The 20,554-nt window shown below is 46.5% G+C and overlaps 1 protein-coding gene across 2 annotated transcripts; it reads right to left on the bottom strand.

Moving 5' to 3' along the window:
* Window positions 1-8,191: 8,191 nt before the first annotated feature.
* On the bottom strand, window positions 8,192-16,879 carry LOC130291684 (ficolin-2-like). 2 transcript variants are annotated; one of them, XM_056540787.1, is made up of 8 exons: window positions 16,542-16,874; window positions 14,089-14,193; window positions 13,926-13,979; window positions 12,591-12,629; window positions 11,821-11,948; window positions 10,349-10,478; window positions 10,093-10,227; window positions 8,197-9,293 (listed from the first exon to the last, which is right to left on the bottom strand). In XM_056540787.1, the coding sequence occupies exons 1-8, from the start codon at window positions 16,612-16,614 to the stop codon at window positions 9,046-9,048; spliced, it is 912 nt and encodes a 303-aa protein (XP_056396762.1). In that variant the 5' UTR covers window positions 16,615-16,874; the 3' UTR covers window positions 8,197-9,045. The 2 variants fall into 2 exon arrangements, with proteins under 2 accessions (XP_056396763.1, XP_056396762.1); XM_056540788.1 differs by lacking the exon at window positions 12,591-12,629 and having other exon boundaries at window positions 8,192-9,293; window positions 16,542-16,879.
* Window positions 16,880-20,554: the final 3,675 nt, after the last annotated feature.

The following is a 20,554-nucleotide window of genomic DNA, read 5'->3' as shown; positions in this document are numbered from 1 at the left end:
AAAAGATTCTGAACCCAACAGTGATCTTCAACCTGCAGACCTCCAGATGTTGCAAAACTACAACTCCCAGCATGCCCGGACAGCCGTTGGCTGTCCGGGAATGCTGGGAGTTGTAGTTTTGCAACATCTGGAGGTCCGTAGGTTGAAGACCACTGGTATAGGAGGTAATACTCACATGTCCCCGCCGCTCCAGATCCGTCACCGCTGCCCTGGATGTCGCTCCATCGCTGTCGCCGAGTCCCCGATGCTCCGGACGTCTTCTTTCCCGGGATCCACACTCTCCGTCGCCGTCATCACGTCGCTACGCACGCCGCTCCTATTGGATGACGGGACGGCGTGCGCGACGACGTGATGACGACGAAGGAGAGCGCCGGCCATGCAGGGGATCTCAGCACGGAGCAGACACCGAGGAGGCAGGTAAAGTCCCTCCCGGTGTCCTGTAAGCTGTTTGGGACGCCGCGATTTCACCGCGGCGGTCCCGAACAGCCCCACTGAGCAGCCGGGTTAGTGGTCACTTTCCCTTCAGACGCGGCGGTCAGCTTTGATCGCCGCGTCTGAAGGGTTAATACAGGGCATCACCGAGATCGGTGATGTCCTGTATTAGCCGCGGGTCCCGGCCGCAAAGACCGCCACGATAGGTGTGTATTCGCCTTATAAGACGCACCAACTTCCCCCCCCCCCCCCCAGTTTTGGGGAAGAAAAAGTGCGTCTTATACGGCGAAAAATACGGTAATCTAATATTATGACCAATCTCAATGAAATGCATTTGGAATGGGTAAAACATTTTTACTGATCCTGATGGTAGATTTCTCGCTCTGTATTTTTTCCTTTTCTTTATGCCGTAATAGGCATATTAGGTGATCTTCATATTAGATCCCTATTTTGTCTTAGAATGTTGGTAATTTGTTCTACTATTAACTAAAAAAGTTGACACAAAAAGGAGTCTCGCGTGTAATATCCTGCAACCTCCTGTGTTTTTTTAAATAAATGTCGGGGGATGTCCTCTCTGATCAAATTTAGTGCACGCTTCTTCTATCTTTCCAATACGTTTCACCCTTAGCATCTGACTCCAGGCTAGAGATTCTTCAATGGGCCTTGGGAGATATCTAACAAAGGAAAGAAGATTATTGCGATCCATCTCCTTAAGGAAAAGGTTAGTCTTCAACCTAGTTCACTGCGGACAAGCCATGCTATCTGGGAACTGTAAAGCATTGTCTGACATAACCATAATACATTGTAATTCAGTATATATCCCGATTACATAAAAAAGTATGTAATCGTTCAGGGATTCCCGTCCAGATAACAAATGTGTCGTCTATATACCGACACCATGTCTGTACATATTGGTACGATGCAGAGGTATAGATAGAAGAAGACTTTGGTTCAGCCATGGAAATGTTGGCGTACATGGGTGCCACATTGGACCCCATGGCTGTTCCTCTGTTCTGAAAAAATATTCTGTCTGAGGACTCCCAACAAGTCCAGAATAAAGGAATAGGCTTCCATTGACAGTTCAGATAGCAGACAATTTTCAACTGCTTTAATTTCATTATTGTGATCTATGGATGTATATCGATTAACTAGATCAAATGATAACATAAGCTCTGTAAGTAAATAAAAATAAGGTTTATTGATGATACAGAGAAACATGAGAGGGTTATGACAATTTATGATAAGGTAGAGTCTATTTTTGCAGACATATATATATTGTAAGATTATTGCTTTGTGCTCTATTATATTTAGTGACATGCTTATTATCTGTATGCACAAAAGACGGTATGGAGCCCCTTTTCAACCAATGTGTAGTAGTGGGAAGTAGGGCTGTACGATATATCGCAAAAGCAATCGAATCACGATTTTTGCTTTTTGTGATATAGCGATACGGCCCCACGGGAAAACATACGATTATCTGCTTGTGGCGGGGCCGGCCAGAGCAGGTAAAAACAGATGTAAATACCCGTACCTGCGTGTTATATGCGCTCCGGCAAGGCCTCTGCTTCCCCGGCATCCCCACACTCTGTCGCTGCCATCACATCGCTATGCACACCGCTCCTATTGCATGACGGGACGGCATGTGCAGCGACGTGATGGAGAGCGCCGACGATGCAGGGGATCCCGAAGAGGACGCGCCGGAGCCCTGAGGACAGGTAAGTGATCGTCAGCGGACCACACGGGGCACCGAAAACGGCTATCCGGTGGCAGCTGAAGCAGTCTGCGCTGTCGGATAGCCGTTTATGCGATGGCCCCGACATACAAAAGCATTGTATGTTGTTGCTGCCTCTGAGAGGCCATCGTATGTTGTTGCTGCCTCTGAGAGGCCATCATATCTTGAAATGATCGTAGGTCGGGGGGGTCACTGTATATACATATATACGGGCAGCACGGTGGCTCAGTGGTTAGCACTGTTTCCTTACAGCGCCGGGGTCCTGGGTTCACCAAGGATAACATCTGCAAAGAGTTTGTATGTTCTCCCCATGTTCACGTGGGTTTCCTCCCGGTACTCCAGTTTCTTCCCACGCTTATAAACACACTGATAGGTTTACATTGTGAGCCCCAATGAGGAAAGAACCAATTAGAGTGTACAGCGCAGCAGAATCTGTGTGCGCTATATAGATAAAGAATTATTATTATGCATTTGTAACTATGATGCTATACTCATTAACAAAATTTTGCACTTTATGGGTGGAATCTCCACGCGGAATTCTGATCAGGAATTTAGCAGCAGAAAACTCCCATCGTGAAAATTCACACACTGAAAGACTGAACATTTTATTTTTGCATGTTTGTTAACTTTGTGTAATGTTAATAAAAGTTATCTGATTTAAAAAAAATAAGAGTGCTTCTGTTAAAAGCTCAGCTGTTTGTTATCCCTCCTAAAGCTTGACACTAAAGATTCAGACAGTCAAAAATGCTGATTTGGACCAACCATTTTTTTTGGCACCTTTTTGTAAACCTCGCAAAAACGAAAACCCTTCTTAAAATATTACTTTATTGGTACGCATTAAAAACAATAATCCCCAAAGACAGTACACTAATAATGATAGAACGGACACCACACTGACTATGGCAACAGAGAAAATGGAGTTTAGCTCACTAGCAAGCAGAGACATAGTCCAGCAGTCCAAAGTCTGTACTAGGAGAATCAGGATAGTACCAGGGGTCAGGCAAGAGACAGCGTCAAAAAATCTGGCAGAGGTCAGGAAATACGGGATACAGCAGAACAGCACAATCAACAGAACCTTCGCAACGGATAACCACTTTGTAGCTCATGCGAGAAGATGAGGGCAGAGCGCCCTTAAATAGGAGATAGCAGTCAGGGATTGGAGAGGAAATAAAGTCAGGGGCACGCACGAACTCTTAAAGAGACTAGCCTCGTGTGGCCCCTGTTAGATGCACCGGACACTGTCACTGGGTGAGACAGTGAGGAGGGAACAGTCCGGAGCCTGCAGCGAGGAGGTGGAGCCGTACGTGCTGTTTGGCCAAGGTAGGCAGCGGAATGTGGTACATGCTTACAGTAATCAAGACTTTCTTACCTACCAAATTTCTACCTGAGACAAAACATAAGGGCTTGTAAAGCTCACATTATGTTCATACAACCAGCCAAGTGAAACAGTTTTATACTATGCCATTGTCGTGACCGACTGGGGGGGGACAGGGAGAGTGAGCCCTAAGTTGTCCCTATATACACTCTCCCTGCCTACTTGCCAATCCGCCCTAAACGGCGTAACGACAACCACGGTGGTGGTCCCTACCTGACCTGAAGTGCAGAGGGCATAAAAACAAATAATGAACAAAGCCAGAATATAAGTACAACAAACGGTAGAATATAGTGTGCCAACAAACCAGAATCCAGATAAACGGCAAATATGAATAAATTAACTAGACAAGGTATAGGATGAGTAAACAGCAGAAACCAGGAAATGCCGGGGATGAACAGAAGAACTAAATGTTAAACTCTAAACTGATCATGAACATAGAACACTGGACAGAGAACAATAACATAAACGGATTAAGTTCAGAGGACACAGATCAGTGAGTAAGCACAGAGGACACTAACTACAATAATACCCATAGAAATGTGCCCCTAAAACACATTATCTCCTGTGCACTCATACACTGCTCTCTACTGGCTGGACTGTGCATTACAGCAGCAAATCTGCAGCCACGTCGCGGAGATCAGTACTGGAGATTTTCACCAGATAAATGTCATCCATAATTGACCTGCTCCATCCATCGCACTTTACACCACCTATTATTTGGGATTATTTGTGCCAGAACTTTGCATTAAAATGTTTTGCAATTTTGACTCATTTAGGCCACAGCCCATTCTGGTAATGCCTCCCCTGTTCCATTGAAGTCTACAATAAAATGGTACTACGGGATATAACTTTTTTAGTTTTTTTAGTCTGCCCAGAATGTCGATGTACTGAAGAAAACTGTTCCCTGAAGAGAAATGTTCCCAAACAGCTGATGAGAAATGCTGAGTCAGCAAAGCCACTGTGATTGGCTGAGGCGCACACACCCGCCACATACTATTGGTTGTTGGGGGAGTACACCAGTGTGAAAACGTTTAGTGCAAGGCCACAGAAAACTGCGGGACGCATGCGCAGTTGCCTCTCAGTCTCCAAGGTTGCTGATTGGCTGGGTCGCACACACACCCTCTCGGCCCAGCTTACCTTACTGGGAGGTTTACAGCGGCGGAGAGAGAGCATACAAGGGAGGAAGGGTAGTTTTAGAGCGCACCTTACTACAGCGCATCTTCAGGGAAGTTTACAGAGCGTAGTTTAGCAGGGACGTTTAACACTTTATAGGCAGCAGCGGGAGCGAGGTTTAGAAGAATAGCAAGGACTAAGGCAGAGTTTCCCAACCAGGGTGCCCCCAGTTGTTGCAAAACTACAACTTCCAGCATGCCCGGACAGCCTTTGGCTGTCCGGGCATGCTGGAAGTTGTAGTTTTGCAACAGCTGGAGGCACCCTGGTTGGAAAACACTGGACTAAGGAGACAGCCCTGCCCCCACTAGGACTACTACAACTCTCATTCTCCTTCTGCTACCACAACTTCTATTCTACTGCTGCTAATACTACTAATACTCCTACTCTACTACCGCTACTCTACTACTACTTGTACTACTAGTAATATTATTTTATTCCTACTCCCATTTTACTACTACTACTACTACTACAACTCCTTTTTTACTACTACTACTGTTCCTATTCGTTGCTTGTGGCAGAGACAAATGGGCTCCGCTATGTTAACGTAGCACAGGCATAAATGTAGCAGAGGCCAGTGCACCCTGCTGGGATAATGTAGCAGAGGCGATTGAACCCTACTATGGTAATGTAGCAGAGGCAAGTGCCCTGCTATGTAAATGTAGCAGAGGATAGAGTTAACTAGCGCTGCTCAACAGTGCTAATTAATAAATAAGGGGGTATTAGGCCAGCTTTTGACTGTCTGGGAATGCTGGGGGTTGTAGTTTAGCAACATATGTTAGGGAAGCAGTGCTTCATGCACCTTATTGGTGCTCTTCCTCAGGGGGAAACTAAAATTTACTAACTGATTTATGTGGAATTCTTTTCTTCTTGTTTTAGATACATGAATGCATTTTTTTAATGGTTAACAACAAGGGCTTGAGTGATGTCCCAGTATGGGATATAGTCCTGTACAGTACTTAGACCCTATCAGGTTGAGTCCCTCTATGTCCTAGGGGCTCTCCTGGAGTGTCTCCCCCATAGTGATATATATAATGTATAGTGTTATGTGGGTTATGTATAAAGGACCTTTAAGGACCTTTGAATTAGTCACATGATAATGTGTTCACATGATGTGTTTGTTACCAAGAGAGCACCAGCTAACCAGGTGACCTGCAGCTTGACCTATGGGCTTCTGGCTCAGCCCCCCTTTATAAGAAGGGGCAGTCATTACAATCCCTTTCTTCTACCACACTTTCTGCTGAGATACAGTAAAGACCAGACGTCTCAGAGCCAGTGTCCAGCATATCTGGAGGCCTCAAGCCTAACCTACAGCCACGAGTCAGTAAGTCAAGTCATGTCTGTCTGCTGTCACTACCTACAGTCAAGTCCGTAGTCAAGTCTATTATAGTCAGTGTGGCTGTCCTAAAGTCTGTCAAAGTCACTACAAGTCCCAGCAAGCTGTGAGGTCCCCTGTGTTACTGGTCACCTCTCTGGGATCCTGGCCGAGCTATAAAGACTATTACCATCTGTCTACCTCAGTAAAAGCTACCGTTAACGCTAACCTGGTCTTGGACTATTATTGCCCTTCCTAACCTTGAGATAGCGGTATTACCGTTCAAGTGGTTACCTGGAAAAACCATGCCCTGGCGTCACGAACATTTAGGGGTTAAAACTCCTTGCCCCGGGGCTACAATATCTGCCCCACACACCTCACCTTCACACCCCGAGACACCACACTTGGGGAGGGAGTGTTTTTTTTAAGTAAAAATGCTTTAACCTGTGTTTTATTTTTTTTATTACTTTTCAGGCTTAGTAGTGGAAGCTGTCTCATAAACTGTGTCCATTACTAAGCCGGGACCCCAAAACAGCTAGTGCTAACCCCCAATTATTACCTTGGTACCCACCACCACAGGGGTGCCAGGAAGAGCCCATAATAACAGGCCCAGAGCATCAAAAATGGAGCTCCTGGCCCTAGGGGGTAACAGGCTGGTGTTATTTAGGCTGGGAAGGGCCAGTAACAATGGTCCTCGCCCACCCTGGTAGCGTCAGGATGTTGCTGCTTGGTTGTTATTTGACTGATATTGGAAATAGGGGGAACCACACATGTTTTTTATTTGATTTATTTTATTTATCTGCAGCGATGTCTTGACTTGGCTGGTGATAGGCTAGCATCAGTCTGATGTATTGAGTCCCGGCACCAGGAAGAAGACCAGGGCTCAATAAATAACAATGCAGCTCAGTGTATAAATAGCCAAGGCAGGACATCACTGCAGCCAGAGATAAGTTGATCACCAATGCAGGAAGAGGATGCCAGAGGCACTGAGGGTGAAATAAAAGGAAAAAAGTTATATCCTAGGATTACCCCTTTTACTCTTTCCCATTATGTAAAGCTTGGTCCGAACGTCCATTACACATATAGATCATCCCCACACACCCGATCCTTGTTTCACTGACAGCCGGGCACGTGTTTGTATATATCTCTCCTCCACTGTCTTCCATTATACTTATGTCCTTTTATATGGAACCAATGTCCTTTTATATGGAACCGGTACCTGGTTTCCCCCAGACATGATGCTGCCCCCACCATGATCACTGTAGGGATGGTATTGGGCAGGTGATGGGCAGTGCCTGGTTTCCCCCAGACATGATGCTGCCCCCACCATGATCACTGTAGGGATAGTATTGGGCAGGTGATGGGCAGTACCTGGTTTCCTCCAGACATGATGCTGCCCCCACCATGATCACTGTAGAGATGGTATTGGGCAGGTGATGCGCAGTGCCTGGTTTCCTCCAGACATGATGCTGCCCCCACCATGATCACTGTAGGGATGGTATTGGGCAGGTGATGGGCAGTGCCTGGTTTCCCCCAGACATGATGCTGCCCCCACCATGATCACTGTAGGGATGGTATTGGGCAGGTGATGGGCAGTACATGGTTTCCTCCAGACATGATGCTGCCCCCTCCATGATCACTGTAGGGATGGTATTGGGCAGGTGATGGGCAGTACCTGGTTTCCTCCAGACATGACGTTCAGTATTAAGGATAAAAACTTCCATCTTGGTTCCATCAGACCAGAGAATCTTGTCCCTCACAGTCTGATCCTTTAGATCCTCTCTGTAATCTCCAGACGTCTTCCATGTTATTACTGAGGAGGCTTCTTTCTGTCCAGATTGTGGAGGCCTCAGTGATGGTTCTGAACCTTCTGGAAGTTTCTTCCATCTGCACTCAGTCTCCTCTCTTACTAAGGTTCTTCTCCCCCGATTACTTAGTTTTGTGGGGCAGCAGCTCTAGGGAGTATCCTGGTTGTTCCAAACTTCTGTAAGAATTATACAGGCTACTGTTTTCTTGGAAACTTTCAGTGTGGCAGACATTTTTTCCCCCCTTCCCTAGATTTGTGCCTCCACACAATGCTGTCTCTGAGCTCTACAGGCAGTTATTTCCCTTGGTTCTAGAAGGTTATAGAGCAATATTAGTACATTATTAGACTGGCAGGATAACCCCTAATATGAACATTTTGTACTTTTTGTCATATCAGAACCAGACAAATTCTCTCCTGGACTGTGATCAGGAAGAGGAGAGTAGAAAATGGGGATACTAGACGAGCGCTACTGCTAGAATAAAAAGGATCCGGAACGCCAATAAAGCACAGGACAGTTTATTGTGGTTTAGAACAAACGGACAACGCGTTTCGGCATCAGCATGTGCCTTCTTCAGGTCCATAAAATAAATGATTTCGGCGTCCTGAGGCCTATGGTGTGCTGTGGTGAAGTAATTTACTAATCTGTTTAACTTTCTGGCACCAGTTTTCCACCGGCGTATCCCTTTAAGGTATCATATTTCTGTATCCCCCCCCCCCCCCCTCCTATGGCCACAGCATAAGCACAAAAAAATACCAAACTCCAAAATTGATGATGTGATGGACAATGTTCTGCTGGAGACCTTGTGTCCTGGCATCATGTGGGTGTTACTCTGACACGCACCACCTACCTACCCCTTGTACAGACCAAGTCTCCCCTTTAGAGCAGCGGGGCCCCCTAAGGGCAGTGACCTTTACCAGCAGGATAATGGCCCCCGGGGCCACACTTCAGACATGACATCAGGAATGGTCTAAGTAACATTCAACATGTTGACTTATTTGTCATGTATCGTCATATATTATAACAGAGCAGGGGCTGCATGTGGCCCCATTGACAATGACAGATAATAAATATGGAGGATTACCCCCTACAGACAAACCATATTTTAACATGGTGGTTCAGTGTTTAATCGGAAAGGTGAAGAAAGCAAATATTCACCTCATCTATATCTTCATAGTGTTATCGTTATCCGCCACAATACACCATTTCTCCCACCTTACACCAGCCTGATCTTCATCTCAGAGACTTTGTAGGAATAATTGTACCCTCTGCCAAGCTTCCAGTTGATGCCGATGGCTGTGGTGTTGTGAGGGCCCAGATAGTATTGTCCATTCAGGTTTGCGTTATGGCAGTCCACGTACCACCACCCTCCTTTGCATATCTGAGCGCAGCTGCCACCGTGCTTATCGTTGTCTTGGTCTTTGGTGGAGAACAATGCGTTCTTATGAAAGCTGAAGGAGTCGCCTGGAAAAGAGAAATAGTGCAAATGGTGTCACCATGAGTGGGGCTCCTGAGTACTTATACCTGTGGTCAAATGTGACCTGAGCTCAGCTACTTCTCAGCGCTGATCACTGTTAGGGATTAGGATTAGGGTTAGGATTAGGGGTAAGAATTAGGGATAAGATTAGGGTTAGGGGTTAAGATTAGGATTAAGGGTTAGAATTAGGATAAAGTGTTAGGATTAGGGTTTAGGGGTTAGGATCAGGAGTTAGGATTAGGGTTAGGATTAGGGGTAAGAATTAGGGTTAAGATTAGGGTTAGGGGTTAGGGTTAGGGGTCAGGGTTAGGATTAGGGGTTAGAATTAGGATAAAGTGTTAGGATTAGGGATAGGGGTAAAGCAGAAAAGGGTGTCCCTGTGCTACCAGCGCCATCTATAGGCAAGGTAGGCACTGGCCTAGAGCGCCCTATTGATGGGGGCGCCACACTGTCCACCGCAAGTAAGTTACTGTACACTGTTTCCAGAGTACTGCAGCGTTCAGGTCCTGTCAGCACATCTCCTTCCCCCCATCCTCTTCTGGAATTGAATATATCCACAATTCAGACAACCTTCTAAGACTGGGCTGGCCTGGTATTGAATTCCCCCTTGATAACATCCAATATGGCCGCCATTACAGCTTCTACGGAGGGGTTGTCACCCAACTTTTAAGGCAAATCCTCCATGTTGTGCGGTGTAGACTCTCCTCACTCCCTAAAGCCTTGTAATGGCGGCCATGTTGGTTGTCCTCCAGCTGTCTTAGAGACGGACGATGTAGAATCACTCACCCATATTACCTCCAGTATATTTCCCCAGTATCAGTTTATACTTTTCTGATTCTCCAAGGATTTTGAAGGATAAATATTTTGCAAAATATTTTGCCGTCCCAAAGTCGTGCAGGTCTATTCGCAGCTCCCAAGTGCCTGAGGAGAGGAGGAGATAGGTTCTAAATATTTGCACATTGTTATCAGGGCAGGGCATGCACTGCTATAGGAACGAGGGAGGGCTAAAATAAAAATAATAATAAAAAAAATTCAAAGTAACCTTTGGATGTTAACTGGTGGAGATTGTCGTTTCCCAGCCAAAATTCTGTCATCCGGCTGCCGAATCCATTCTTGTAGGTTTTCCAATCTTGGCTGAAATCCACCGAACCATCCCAACGCCTCTGGAAAACCTACAGATGGGAGAAGTGATCTGTGCATTATTTGCCACCAGGAGCCTATCCTCACCATATGCATAATCTCTGCTTCATTGTCCTGACTAGTCCTGCTCAGACAGCTGAAGACTTGTAACAGTGTATCAGTCTGGACAATCCTCCGCGAGCTAAACACAGCAGCAGCCACACTCTCTCTCTCTTGTCCTGTACCCAGTTACTATGTGCCCATATATTACTCTTTGCCACATTATGAACCCCCCTTTAGGCAGTAGTAGCAGAAGGAGCCCCTTTTAGGTAGTAGTAGCAGCAGCCCCTTTAGGAAGTACCAGTAGTGGTCCCCTTTAGGTAGTAGTAGTAGCAAGCAACAGACCCCTTTAGGTAGTAGTAGTTGCATCCCCTTTAGGCAGTAGTAGCAGCAGCAGCCCCTTTTAGGCAATAATAGCAGCAGGAGCCCCTTTTAGGTAGTAGTAGTAGCAGCAGCACTTTTTAGCTATTATAGCAGAAGCCCCTTTAGATAGTTGTATCAGCAGCATCCCCCTTTAGGTAGTACCAGTAGCAGTCCCCTTTAGGTAGTACTACCAGCATCCCCCTTTAGGTATTAGAAGCAGCAGCCTCTTTCTTAGCTAGTAGTAGCAGCTACCCCCTTTAGGTAGTACCAGTAGTGGCCCCCTTTAGGTAGCAGTAGCACCCTGTAGGTAGTAGTAGCAGCAGCTCCCCTTTAGGTATTAGTAGCAGCAGCTCCCCTTTAGGTATTAGTAACAGCAGCCCCCTTTAGGTAGTAGTAGCAGCAGCCCCTCTTTAGGTAGAAGTAGCAGCAGCAGCCCCCTTAAGGTAGTAGTAGCAGCAACCCCCTTTAGGTGGTAGCAATAGCACGTCATCCCACGTCACCCACAGCGTGGCCTCTCTTCTGTTTTCCCCTCTGGTCTGTGCTCCGGCGCATGATGACATCACCCATGCGCCAGAGCACAGAGGAAGGACGCTCTGCCTCTTGTGGCTGCCTGCATAATACTCTTGAAAAAGATGTGCAGTTTCGTGCAACAGCCAGTGTGCTCCCCACATCAGCTCCGTAAACACTAGCAGAGACGCTTATCGAAAGGCGCACAAAAGCAAAAGTCCACATGTTAAAAAAAGACACCCCCCCCCCCATAATCCTCACCCTAGATAAAGCTACAACTTTGTTAACACACTGTAACAAACACCACAAAGTCATGATGAGTTTTTCTCCCTCTACATGTAAACAAGTTGTAGCAACAGATGGAAAGCCGAGATCTTGAAAACAAATTAAAACACAAACTGTTTAATACTATATAAAACTATATAAAACCATATAAAATAAAAATGTTGGTATCCGATAACTTACAATCCAGCCTCCTTCATCGGTGTGCATATCACACAGCACCTTCAGGGGGGAGCTGCCATCTGGGTATATGGTGTACCAGTCACTGAGCACTTCACCCTGATCTCGTATCTCTTTGCAGTTCCGGGCGGCTGAAAAAATATATAATTGTGAGTAGAGTTCCCCTATAAATGTTGTCACAGAGTCACCCAGGCTTTATAGCTATGCACAGCCCCTGCTTTCTTCTCCCTTTACTCCTCCACTATCATCCAATACAGACGGAGGACGGGAAGGAAACTTACAATACAGATGGAGGACACTGTATGGAAACACACACACTAACATAAATAATAACTAAACATACAAACACAATAAGTCACAGTCCACAAGCAGAGTCAGTACTAAGAGATAACAGATAAGCCAAACTGCAGAAACAGGAGAGGAGTCAGAGAGCGGAGCCAATGGGTAAAATATGCCAGAAATACGAGATACAATACAAACACTAGCTAGGAGTATGAGCTCTTTCGCAGGCAAAGCCTGGATGAATACTAAGGGTTTGAATAGGGAGCTAAGCAGGTGAAAAGCCAAAGAGGTCAGTTGACCATTCAGAGAACAGGGCGTTTTCACAGAGACCAGAATAACAAAAGACCTCAGTGCAGATTAACCCTTCGGGTTTTTACAGCCACAGGTTGAAAAACTCTGTTCTAGCTCATCATTTTAGGTGTAATGTTGTGAAGTTTTTAAAAAAAACACCATAGTGCCTTATCTTAAGATAGATCTTTTTCTTCACTCACCATAAATTACGCTCTCCGTAGCTGCTTCTCCCTTTTCACCTATATTGGAAAAAATGCAAAGATTTTTAGGATTTTTAAAGGGGTACTCCGGGGAACTAAACCCATAGCCCATCCTTTCCCTCTCACCAATTTATTTATTTGTCTAAATATCATTCATTAGCTATATAGAGCAGTTCACCTTTTTTAGCTGTCAATTTCATGCAGGGATTGAGAGAAAGACGTCATAATATGATCCTGCTTGTCTTGGTGCAAACCCCTCACTGAGACTAGCCCCACCCTCCTGGAAGACAAACACCACATGATTTTTGTCTTCAAACCCACACCTCCCCTCCCCCTCTCCCTATGTGAGGATCTAGCCAGCAGAGAAGTCTCCTCAGCACATAAAGCTGCTCTTTTCCTGCTGTAGATCTAATCACTGACTGCTGCCTTTCAGAGCATAGCATGATTTATTGCTGGAGGGGGGGGGAGGATAGTTTGAAAGAAAAGACATGTACAGTGTGTTTACAACAACACAGCATGCACACAGTAGAGCAATTGGCTGGCAGGCATTACACAGAGTCGCACTGACTGCTGGGAGTTGTACCTTAAAAATAAATGGAGAAAAAACGAGGGACTGCACCTCGTGTAATATCTAAGACACCAGATGGAGATATGAAGCGAACAACATCAGCCTTTGCGGATGGCCGCTCACCTTGTAGTGGATAATCAGCGCTTATCACCCCTAAATTGGGGTTTCAAATAAGAACTGCAAAGCCCAACAGGTCACAGGAGCAGGAAATCCTGTCCTGTCTGAAGAATCATTAGACACGGCAAAAAACCCATACATCAGGCACTGTTCAGTGTTCCAGCAGGAATGAAGTATGTCCATAGCGAAATATCATAAAAGTACCATCAGGCACTATGTTTATTCAAATCAGAAACCAATTACGCATTTTGGAGGTACAGTCCTCCTTCCTCAGATTGGCAATCTGAGGAAGGAGGACTGTACCTCCAAAATGCGTCATTGTTTCTGATTTGAATAAACATAGTGCCTGATGGTACTTTTATGATATTTCGCTATGGATATACTTCATTCCTGCTGGAACACTGAACAGTGCCTGATGTATGGATCTTTTTGCCGTGTCTATTGATGCTGGGAATTGTAGTCTGGGCTGCAAGCAATGAAAAAGAATATTCAGGAGACAACAGGGGCCACAGAAGCTGCCAAAATCCCATGGATAATACATGTGCTGCCTATAGAAACAATGCTGGTCAGATTTGGTTTGGTCTGATCCTGAATACTGGGACTGGTTTATAGATATGGAAACAGTAAGGAGAGACCTTAGATCTTCATACCCTTTGGACCTGTTGGTCCTATTTTCCCGGGGGCTCCCAAAGGACCACGTTCTCCTAGAAAACCAAAAAACAGGAATCATTTAAAGGGATGGCCTTGTACAGAAACACTTGGAAACACTGACACATATTCATGGATGGAGTCTCTGAATAAATCCCAAATCACCTTTTCCTCCAGCTTCTCCCTTCTGTCCAGGAGATCCGGGTGTTCCAGGACACCCTCTGAGGATGGACAACCTGTCAGAGTCTCCCAGTCCAACAATCTTCACTTCTGTTTGGAAGGTTTAAGAAAAAAAAAGACATTTGGCTATAATAGTCATTTACAAAAAGTGTCCACCCCAGTAGAGAAATAAGGGGTGCAGGGCAACTCGGGCCCTATGGCATAAATGCATCACGGGTTGGAGGAGCCTGGGGTAAGGCAAGATTTTGTGGCCCCCAATCTCATGGACTGCTATCACTCCCTGAGTCCCTACCACGGTAGAAGGGACACTCAGAATATTATTGGTTTACAGGTTAGGGGACACAACACTTGTTCCACCACCCCAGTATTGAACCCCTTACCTCACTCTGCAGTTTCCCACCTTTTCCCGTATTCCCTGCTGTTCCTAATTTCATACAGTCCCATATCCATAGCTCTACAGCCTCGCTCTCTAAGTCAACCTCCTGGCCCTTCCTCACCTACTGCCCTTCTCTATCTAGTCCCTTCATTATCCTCCTCAGAAATCTGTCCCCTTATAGTCCGCCCTTCTCCAAACCACTGATATACCCTGATGCCTCACCACATATCACCACTATACATGGTCCTTTCACTTATCTCTACTCTGCCCTTCTCCAAGTCACCTTATATTCTATTATTCCTCATGCCACTCCTATACCCTGCCCTTTACCCTGCCACTCCTATACCCTGCCCTTCTCCAAGTCACCTTATATCTTACTATTCCTCAAGTCACCGATACAAACTGCCCTTCCTCAAGTCACCCCTATACCCCCAATACCCTGCCCTTCTTCAAGTCACCTTATATCCTATTATTACTCATGTCACTCCTATACTCTGCCATTTACCATGCCATCCCCACACCCTGCCCTTTACCATGCCATCCCTATACCCTGCCCTTTACTATGCCACCCCTATACCCTGCCCTTTACCATGCCATCCCTATACCCTGCCCTTTACCATGCCACCCCTATGCCCTGCCCTTTACCATGACATCCCTATACCCTGCCCTTTACCATGCCATCCCCATACCCTGCCCTATACCATGCCATCCCTATACCCTGCCCTTTACCATGCCATCCCTATACCCTGCCCTTTACCATGACATCCCTATACTCTGCCCTTTACCATGCCATCCCTATACCATGCCATTTACCATGCCATCGCTATACCCTGCCCTTTACCATGACATCCCTATACCCTGCCCTTTACCATGTCATGCCTACTGTATACCCTGTCCTTTACCACAGTGTTTCCCAACCCAGTCCTCAAGGCACACCAACAGTCCAGGATTTAAATTTTTCCCTGTTCTATTCCAATGGAGTAACTGAAAAAACCCGGAATGTTGGTGTGCCTTGAGGACTGGGTTGGGAAACACTGCTTTACCATGCCATCCCTATACCCTGCCCTTTACCATGCCACCCCTATACCCTGCCCTTTACCATGCCACCCCTATACCCTGCCCTTTACCATGCCATCCCTATACCCTGCCCTTTACCATGCCATCCCTATACCCAGTCCTTTACCATGCCATCCCTATACCCTGCCCTTTACCATGCCATCCCTATACCCTGCCCTTTACCATGCCATCCCTATACCCTGCCCTTTACCATGCCATCCCTATACCCTGTCCTTTACCATGCCATCCCTATACCCTGCCCTTTACCATGCCATCCCTATACCCTGCCCTTTACCATGCCATCCCTATACCCTGCCCTTTACCATGCCATCCCTATACCCTGCCCTTTACCATGCCATCCCTATACCCTGTCCTTTACCATGCCATCCCTATACCCTGCCCTTTACCATGCCACCCCTATACCCTGCCCTTTACCATGCCATCCCTATACCCTGCCCTTTACCATGCCATCCCTATACCCTGCCCTTTACCATGCAATGCCTACTGTATACCCTGTCCTTTTCCAAGATAACTTATATTCTACCTTTCCCCAAGTCATTCATTTACCCCGTCCTTTCCCATGTCCCTCCTATACCCTGCCTTTCCCCCAAAATCACCTTATATCCTACCTTTCCTCAAGCCATCCCTATAGCCTGCCCTTCCCCATATCACCTTATATCTAACTATTTCCCAAGTGACCCCTATACCCTTCCTTCCCTGGTGTCCACTACTCACCAGCCCATGTGCGGCTTATCCGCCACCGGCAACATCTTGGGCCAAGACTACAAATGTAATGGTCACCAACAGGATTGGCTGAATGTTACTCTGCACATTCTCCCAGGACTCCTATCACTGGATCCCAGCTCCCGTACAGTACTGAGCGGTAACACTCCCCAGGCCAAGTCAGGGGGTACAGATATTGCGCCCCTAAGAATTTTGCACCTGGGGGGTCTACGTCTATCTACACCATTGTATTAGGGGCCCAGTCAGCAGCTGATTGACCTACCTGGACACGAGTCTTCAGCTTTACTGGGAACCACCATAGAGATCCAGAGAGGGGTAAACCAGCAAATCTTCATAGTGAGTGATGGCGCTGCGGAATCTGTAGGCGCTATAGAAATAAATAAATAATTATTATGTAGTAAAGTGTCCGTTCTCCTTGTCCAGACCTGATGCGCACCTATTGCCTATTTATGACATTTGTTGTGGTAACTGGTCCGGCTCCCGATTATATAACGGTTGCCGCCCCAGTGTCCATTGTTCTCTATTATATGTTCTATTCCCAATCAGAAATAACTTCCTCACGTTCCATGGAATTGAAACAATGAAGTCAGGAAGTTTATTATTAAAGGGGTACTCCGGTGGAAAACGTATTATTTTTTTTTTTTTAAATCAACTGGTGCCAGAAAGTTAAACAGATTTGTAAATTACTTCTATAAAAAAAATCTTAATCTTTCCAGTACTTCTTAGCTGCTGAATACTACAGAGGAAATGATTTTCTTTTTGCAGCGCAGAGCTCTCTGCCGACATCATGACCACAGTGCTCTCTGCTGACATCTCTGTCTATTTTAGGAACTGTCCAGAGCAGGAGAAAATCCCCCATAGCAAACATATGCTGCTTTGGATAGTTCCTAAAATGGACAGAGATGTCAACAGAGAGCACTGTGCTCGAGATGTCAGCAGAGAGCTCTGTGTTCCGAAAAGAAAATAATTTCCTCTGTAGTGTACAGACCCTAAAAAGTACTGGAAGGATTAAGATTTTTTAATAAAAGTAATGACTCGTTTGACTCCGGTCGGCTCATTGAAATGAATGGGGTTTGGGCTGGATCCAGCTGGGATACAGGAGCGGCCGGTTTTCGCCCCTCCCAACCGGATCCAGCAACTGTACACTACAAACGTAGTGTGGACCCACCCTAACAGACCAGGAACAACGCGCATTTGCTGTGGCAAAACCACACTAGGCTCAGGCACAAGTGAGCAGGCAAAGCAGCCTTAGATAGGTAGTGCCAGGGAGGCAGAGATGGAGGAGACATTTGGAGTGAGCATGCTGGCTCTTTAAACTACAACAAGGGCACATGCGCACTCTAGAGGCCAGACCAGGAACAGCAGCCACAAGAGGAGGATGCGAGAAAGAAGCCCAGGCCAGGCCGTGTGAAGCGGCGAGACCCAACAAAATTAGCTTCCTCATTCTTTTTTTTTCCTTTTGTCTTTTTTATGTTGTCCTCCATCGTTTTACTTCTCTTTCTGGAACTGAAGAGTGAGCTTCTTGGTTCTTAGGACCTTAAAAGTGGTCCTCTGCTCTGACCAATCCCTATCTATTAGAAGGAATGCATTAACAATAAGCTGATCACAAAGTATCCTCCCTACTGAGACCCCCCCCCCCCCCCCCCAGCAATCATCTGTGATCAACCTGGTAAGCGTTCAGCTTCCCTGCAGCGCCCCCACAGGGGAAAGTAGGCATTACACAGTACTCAGGGCAGGACACAAAATTCTATGGGGGGGAATAAGACCATAATACAAAAGTTAACAGACGACCATATTACAGCGGAGCGGCCTCAGTCCTATAGAGAACATGTATAATGCGTTCAGCGTGCACCATATGGGGAAGTTTCGTGGTCCAGTAAGGGCCGGGCAGGAAGTGGTTACAGAGGTTTGCAGAAGGCTTCATGTCTGCAGTGTTATAGATATTGAACCCTACAAACCTGTACCATATTCATACACCAGTGTTTCCCAACCAGTGTGCCTCCAGCTGTTGCAAAACTACAACTCCCAGCATGCCCGGACAGCCGTCTGCAGAAGTGTGAATGGGAGCGGATCGCCAGCGCGTATTACACTGCGGATCCGCCGCTGAAGGACCGCTGTATGCTGCCTTTACATGTGCCTGCTCGGAGCGGCTACGAGCAGACACACTGAGATGTGCGAGTTGCCGTGCGCATGCGTGGTGTACTCGCACACATTGCGGCCGCTCCCCCTGCTCTGAGCTAGGCCGAGAGCTGCCGCGATGTGCGAGTACACTGCGCATGCGCACAGCAACTCGCACATCTCAATGTGTCTGCTCGTAGCAGCAGATTGCCGCTCCGAGCAGGCACATGTAAAGGCAGCAAACAGCGGCGGATCCGCAGCCTAATATGCGCTAGGGATCCGCTCGTGTGAACGTACCCTAAGAGTCTATTCACACGGCAGATTTCCACTTATCCGCCCCAATTCTGCTTTTGCTTGTGAGGATTTTGTGCTGAATTGGTGCGGAATCCAAGCAGAAATTCTGCAGAAATGTGAATGGGAGTGTGGACTCTGCCATGTGAATAGACCCTTAGGCTGCGCTTGTTGGGATTTTTCAAAACTGATGGGGACATGCCCTCTTTTTTTTTTTGCAACCACACCCCCTTTTTGGTGGTCAGACCCCTTTTCAGTTTTTCTGTGTAAAATGGAGAGTTGGTTTGGGTTTCTGGGGCAAAAATCTGGCGCACAAAACATGAGAGACAATTAAAAAAAAAAAAAGTCTGGATCACATTAGTTGGTGACCTCCAAAGTAAGTTTTAAGGGGTACTCCGCCACCCCAGCTTGAAGCGGGCAGCTGGGTCGTGACATTACGGCCATATTCCTCGTGACGTCATGCCCCCTCAATGCAAGTCTATGAGAGGGGGTGTTGTGATGTCACGAGGGGCGGCCATGACATAACGACCTGGGTGCTGCACTGAAATCTCAGGGGTCCCACCGCTGAGACCCCTACAATCAGACATTGTATCCCCTATGCTTTGGATTGGAAACGTAGTCTTAAAGGGGTTCTCCACCATAAGGTAATTTTAGTACGTACCTGTCAGGCAGTAATGGACATGCTTAGGAAGGATCTGCGCTTGTCTTGGGGCTAAATGGCTATGTTGTGAGATTACCATAATACTGTGGCTGGCTTTTTGTGAGTTTCCTCTCCCCAACTACAAGTCCCATAATTCCTTGTTTGTAAGTGTAGTCACTTTGCAGCCCTATGAAGGATAATCTCCACCCCCCACCCAGCAGTTGCTTCACCCATTGAAGCACACCCGAGCTGCCTTCCATGCCATGTAGTAAACAATAAACCAGCGTTTCTAACCAGGGTGCCTCCAGCTGTTGCAAAACTACAATTCCCTGCAACACCGAGCGATTGCTCCATTCATTGAAGCAGACAGGCTCCCACTGAACACCTGACTAGTGATGTAATGTCTCGGGCCACACTGTACCCTGGGAAAACGACACTCATTTTGTTAGCTGCTAAAAATAAACATCGGGGCAAAGATCACAAGACCACCATGAAACACAGGTACTATATTATAAACAACACTAACTTTACAGCCCCTGTAGCCCTGGAGTACCCCTTTAAACCTTATTACTCTCCCCAAGATGATAAAACCAACAAACAGAACAGAGGCCGGAGGCGATTTTACTAAACATGACTACACAGTTTTATTGTGAAATTCTGCTTGCTGAGAAAGGGTGTATTCAGTAAAATCTTTTTTGGAAAAAAAAAACAAAAAAAAAAAAATTTTTTTTATCAACATTAAAAAGAGGAATAAAATTAGACATCTTTTAAAAACACATAGAAAAACAAAGCGAGGGCTGAGCCCAAACATCAGGAGACGGAGGCACAGGATGGGGGGGGGGGGGGGGGACGTGATATGGCACAGAAAACAATCGGAGCCGCCGCTCTTCTGCAAAACCGCTTCCTTTTCCTGTTTCTTAACCCCATCCTGACATTAGAAGCTCTAGAACAGTGTTTCCCAACCAGGGTGAATCCGGCCATTGCAAAACTACAACTCCCAGCATGCACGGACAGCCGAAGGCTGTCCTTGCATGCTGGGAGTTGTAGTTTTGCAACAGCTGGAGGCATTCTGTTTGAATAACACTGGCCTGGGTTTATGCAAGTATCTCCTCACCCAGTGTGCCTCCAGCTGTTGCAAAAATCCAACCCCTTAGCCCAATGTTTCCCAACCAGGATGCCTCCAGGTGTTGTAAAACTACAACTCCCAGAATGCCCGGCCAGCCTTG

The sequence above is a fragment of the Hyla sarda genome, chromosome 9, assembly GCF_029499605.1.
Source record: "Hyla sarda isolate aHylSar1 chromosome 9, aHylSar1.hap1, whole genome shotgun sequence".
NCBI lineage: Eukaryota > Metazoa > Chordata > Amphibia > Anura > Hylidae > Hyla > Hyla sarda.
This window is presented reverse-complemented; position numbering and strand designations above follow the sequence as displayed.

What these genes read in the sequence shown, in the direction of transcription:
- LOC130291684 (XM_056540787.1), bottom strand. Translation starts at nt 16,614, where the DNA reads ATGAAGATTTGCTGGTTTACCCCTCTCTGGATCTCTATGGTGGTTCCC. An exon ending in TACGGAGAGCGTAATTTATG is followed by an intron (nt 11,949 to 12,590) that starts GTGAGTGAAGAA and finishes ATATTTTTTCAG; the next exon opens with CCGCCCGGAACTGCAAAGAG. An exon ending in CCACCAGTTAACATCCAAAG is followed by an intron (nt 10,228 to 10,348) that starts GTTACTTTGAAT and finishes TCCTCTCCTCAG; the next exon opens with GCACTTGGGAGCTGCGAATA.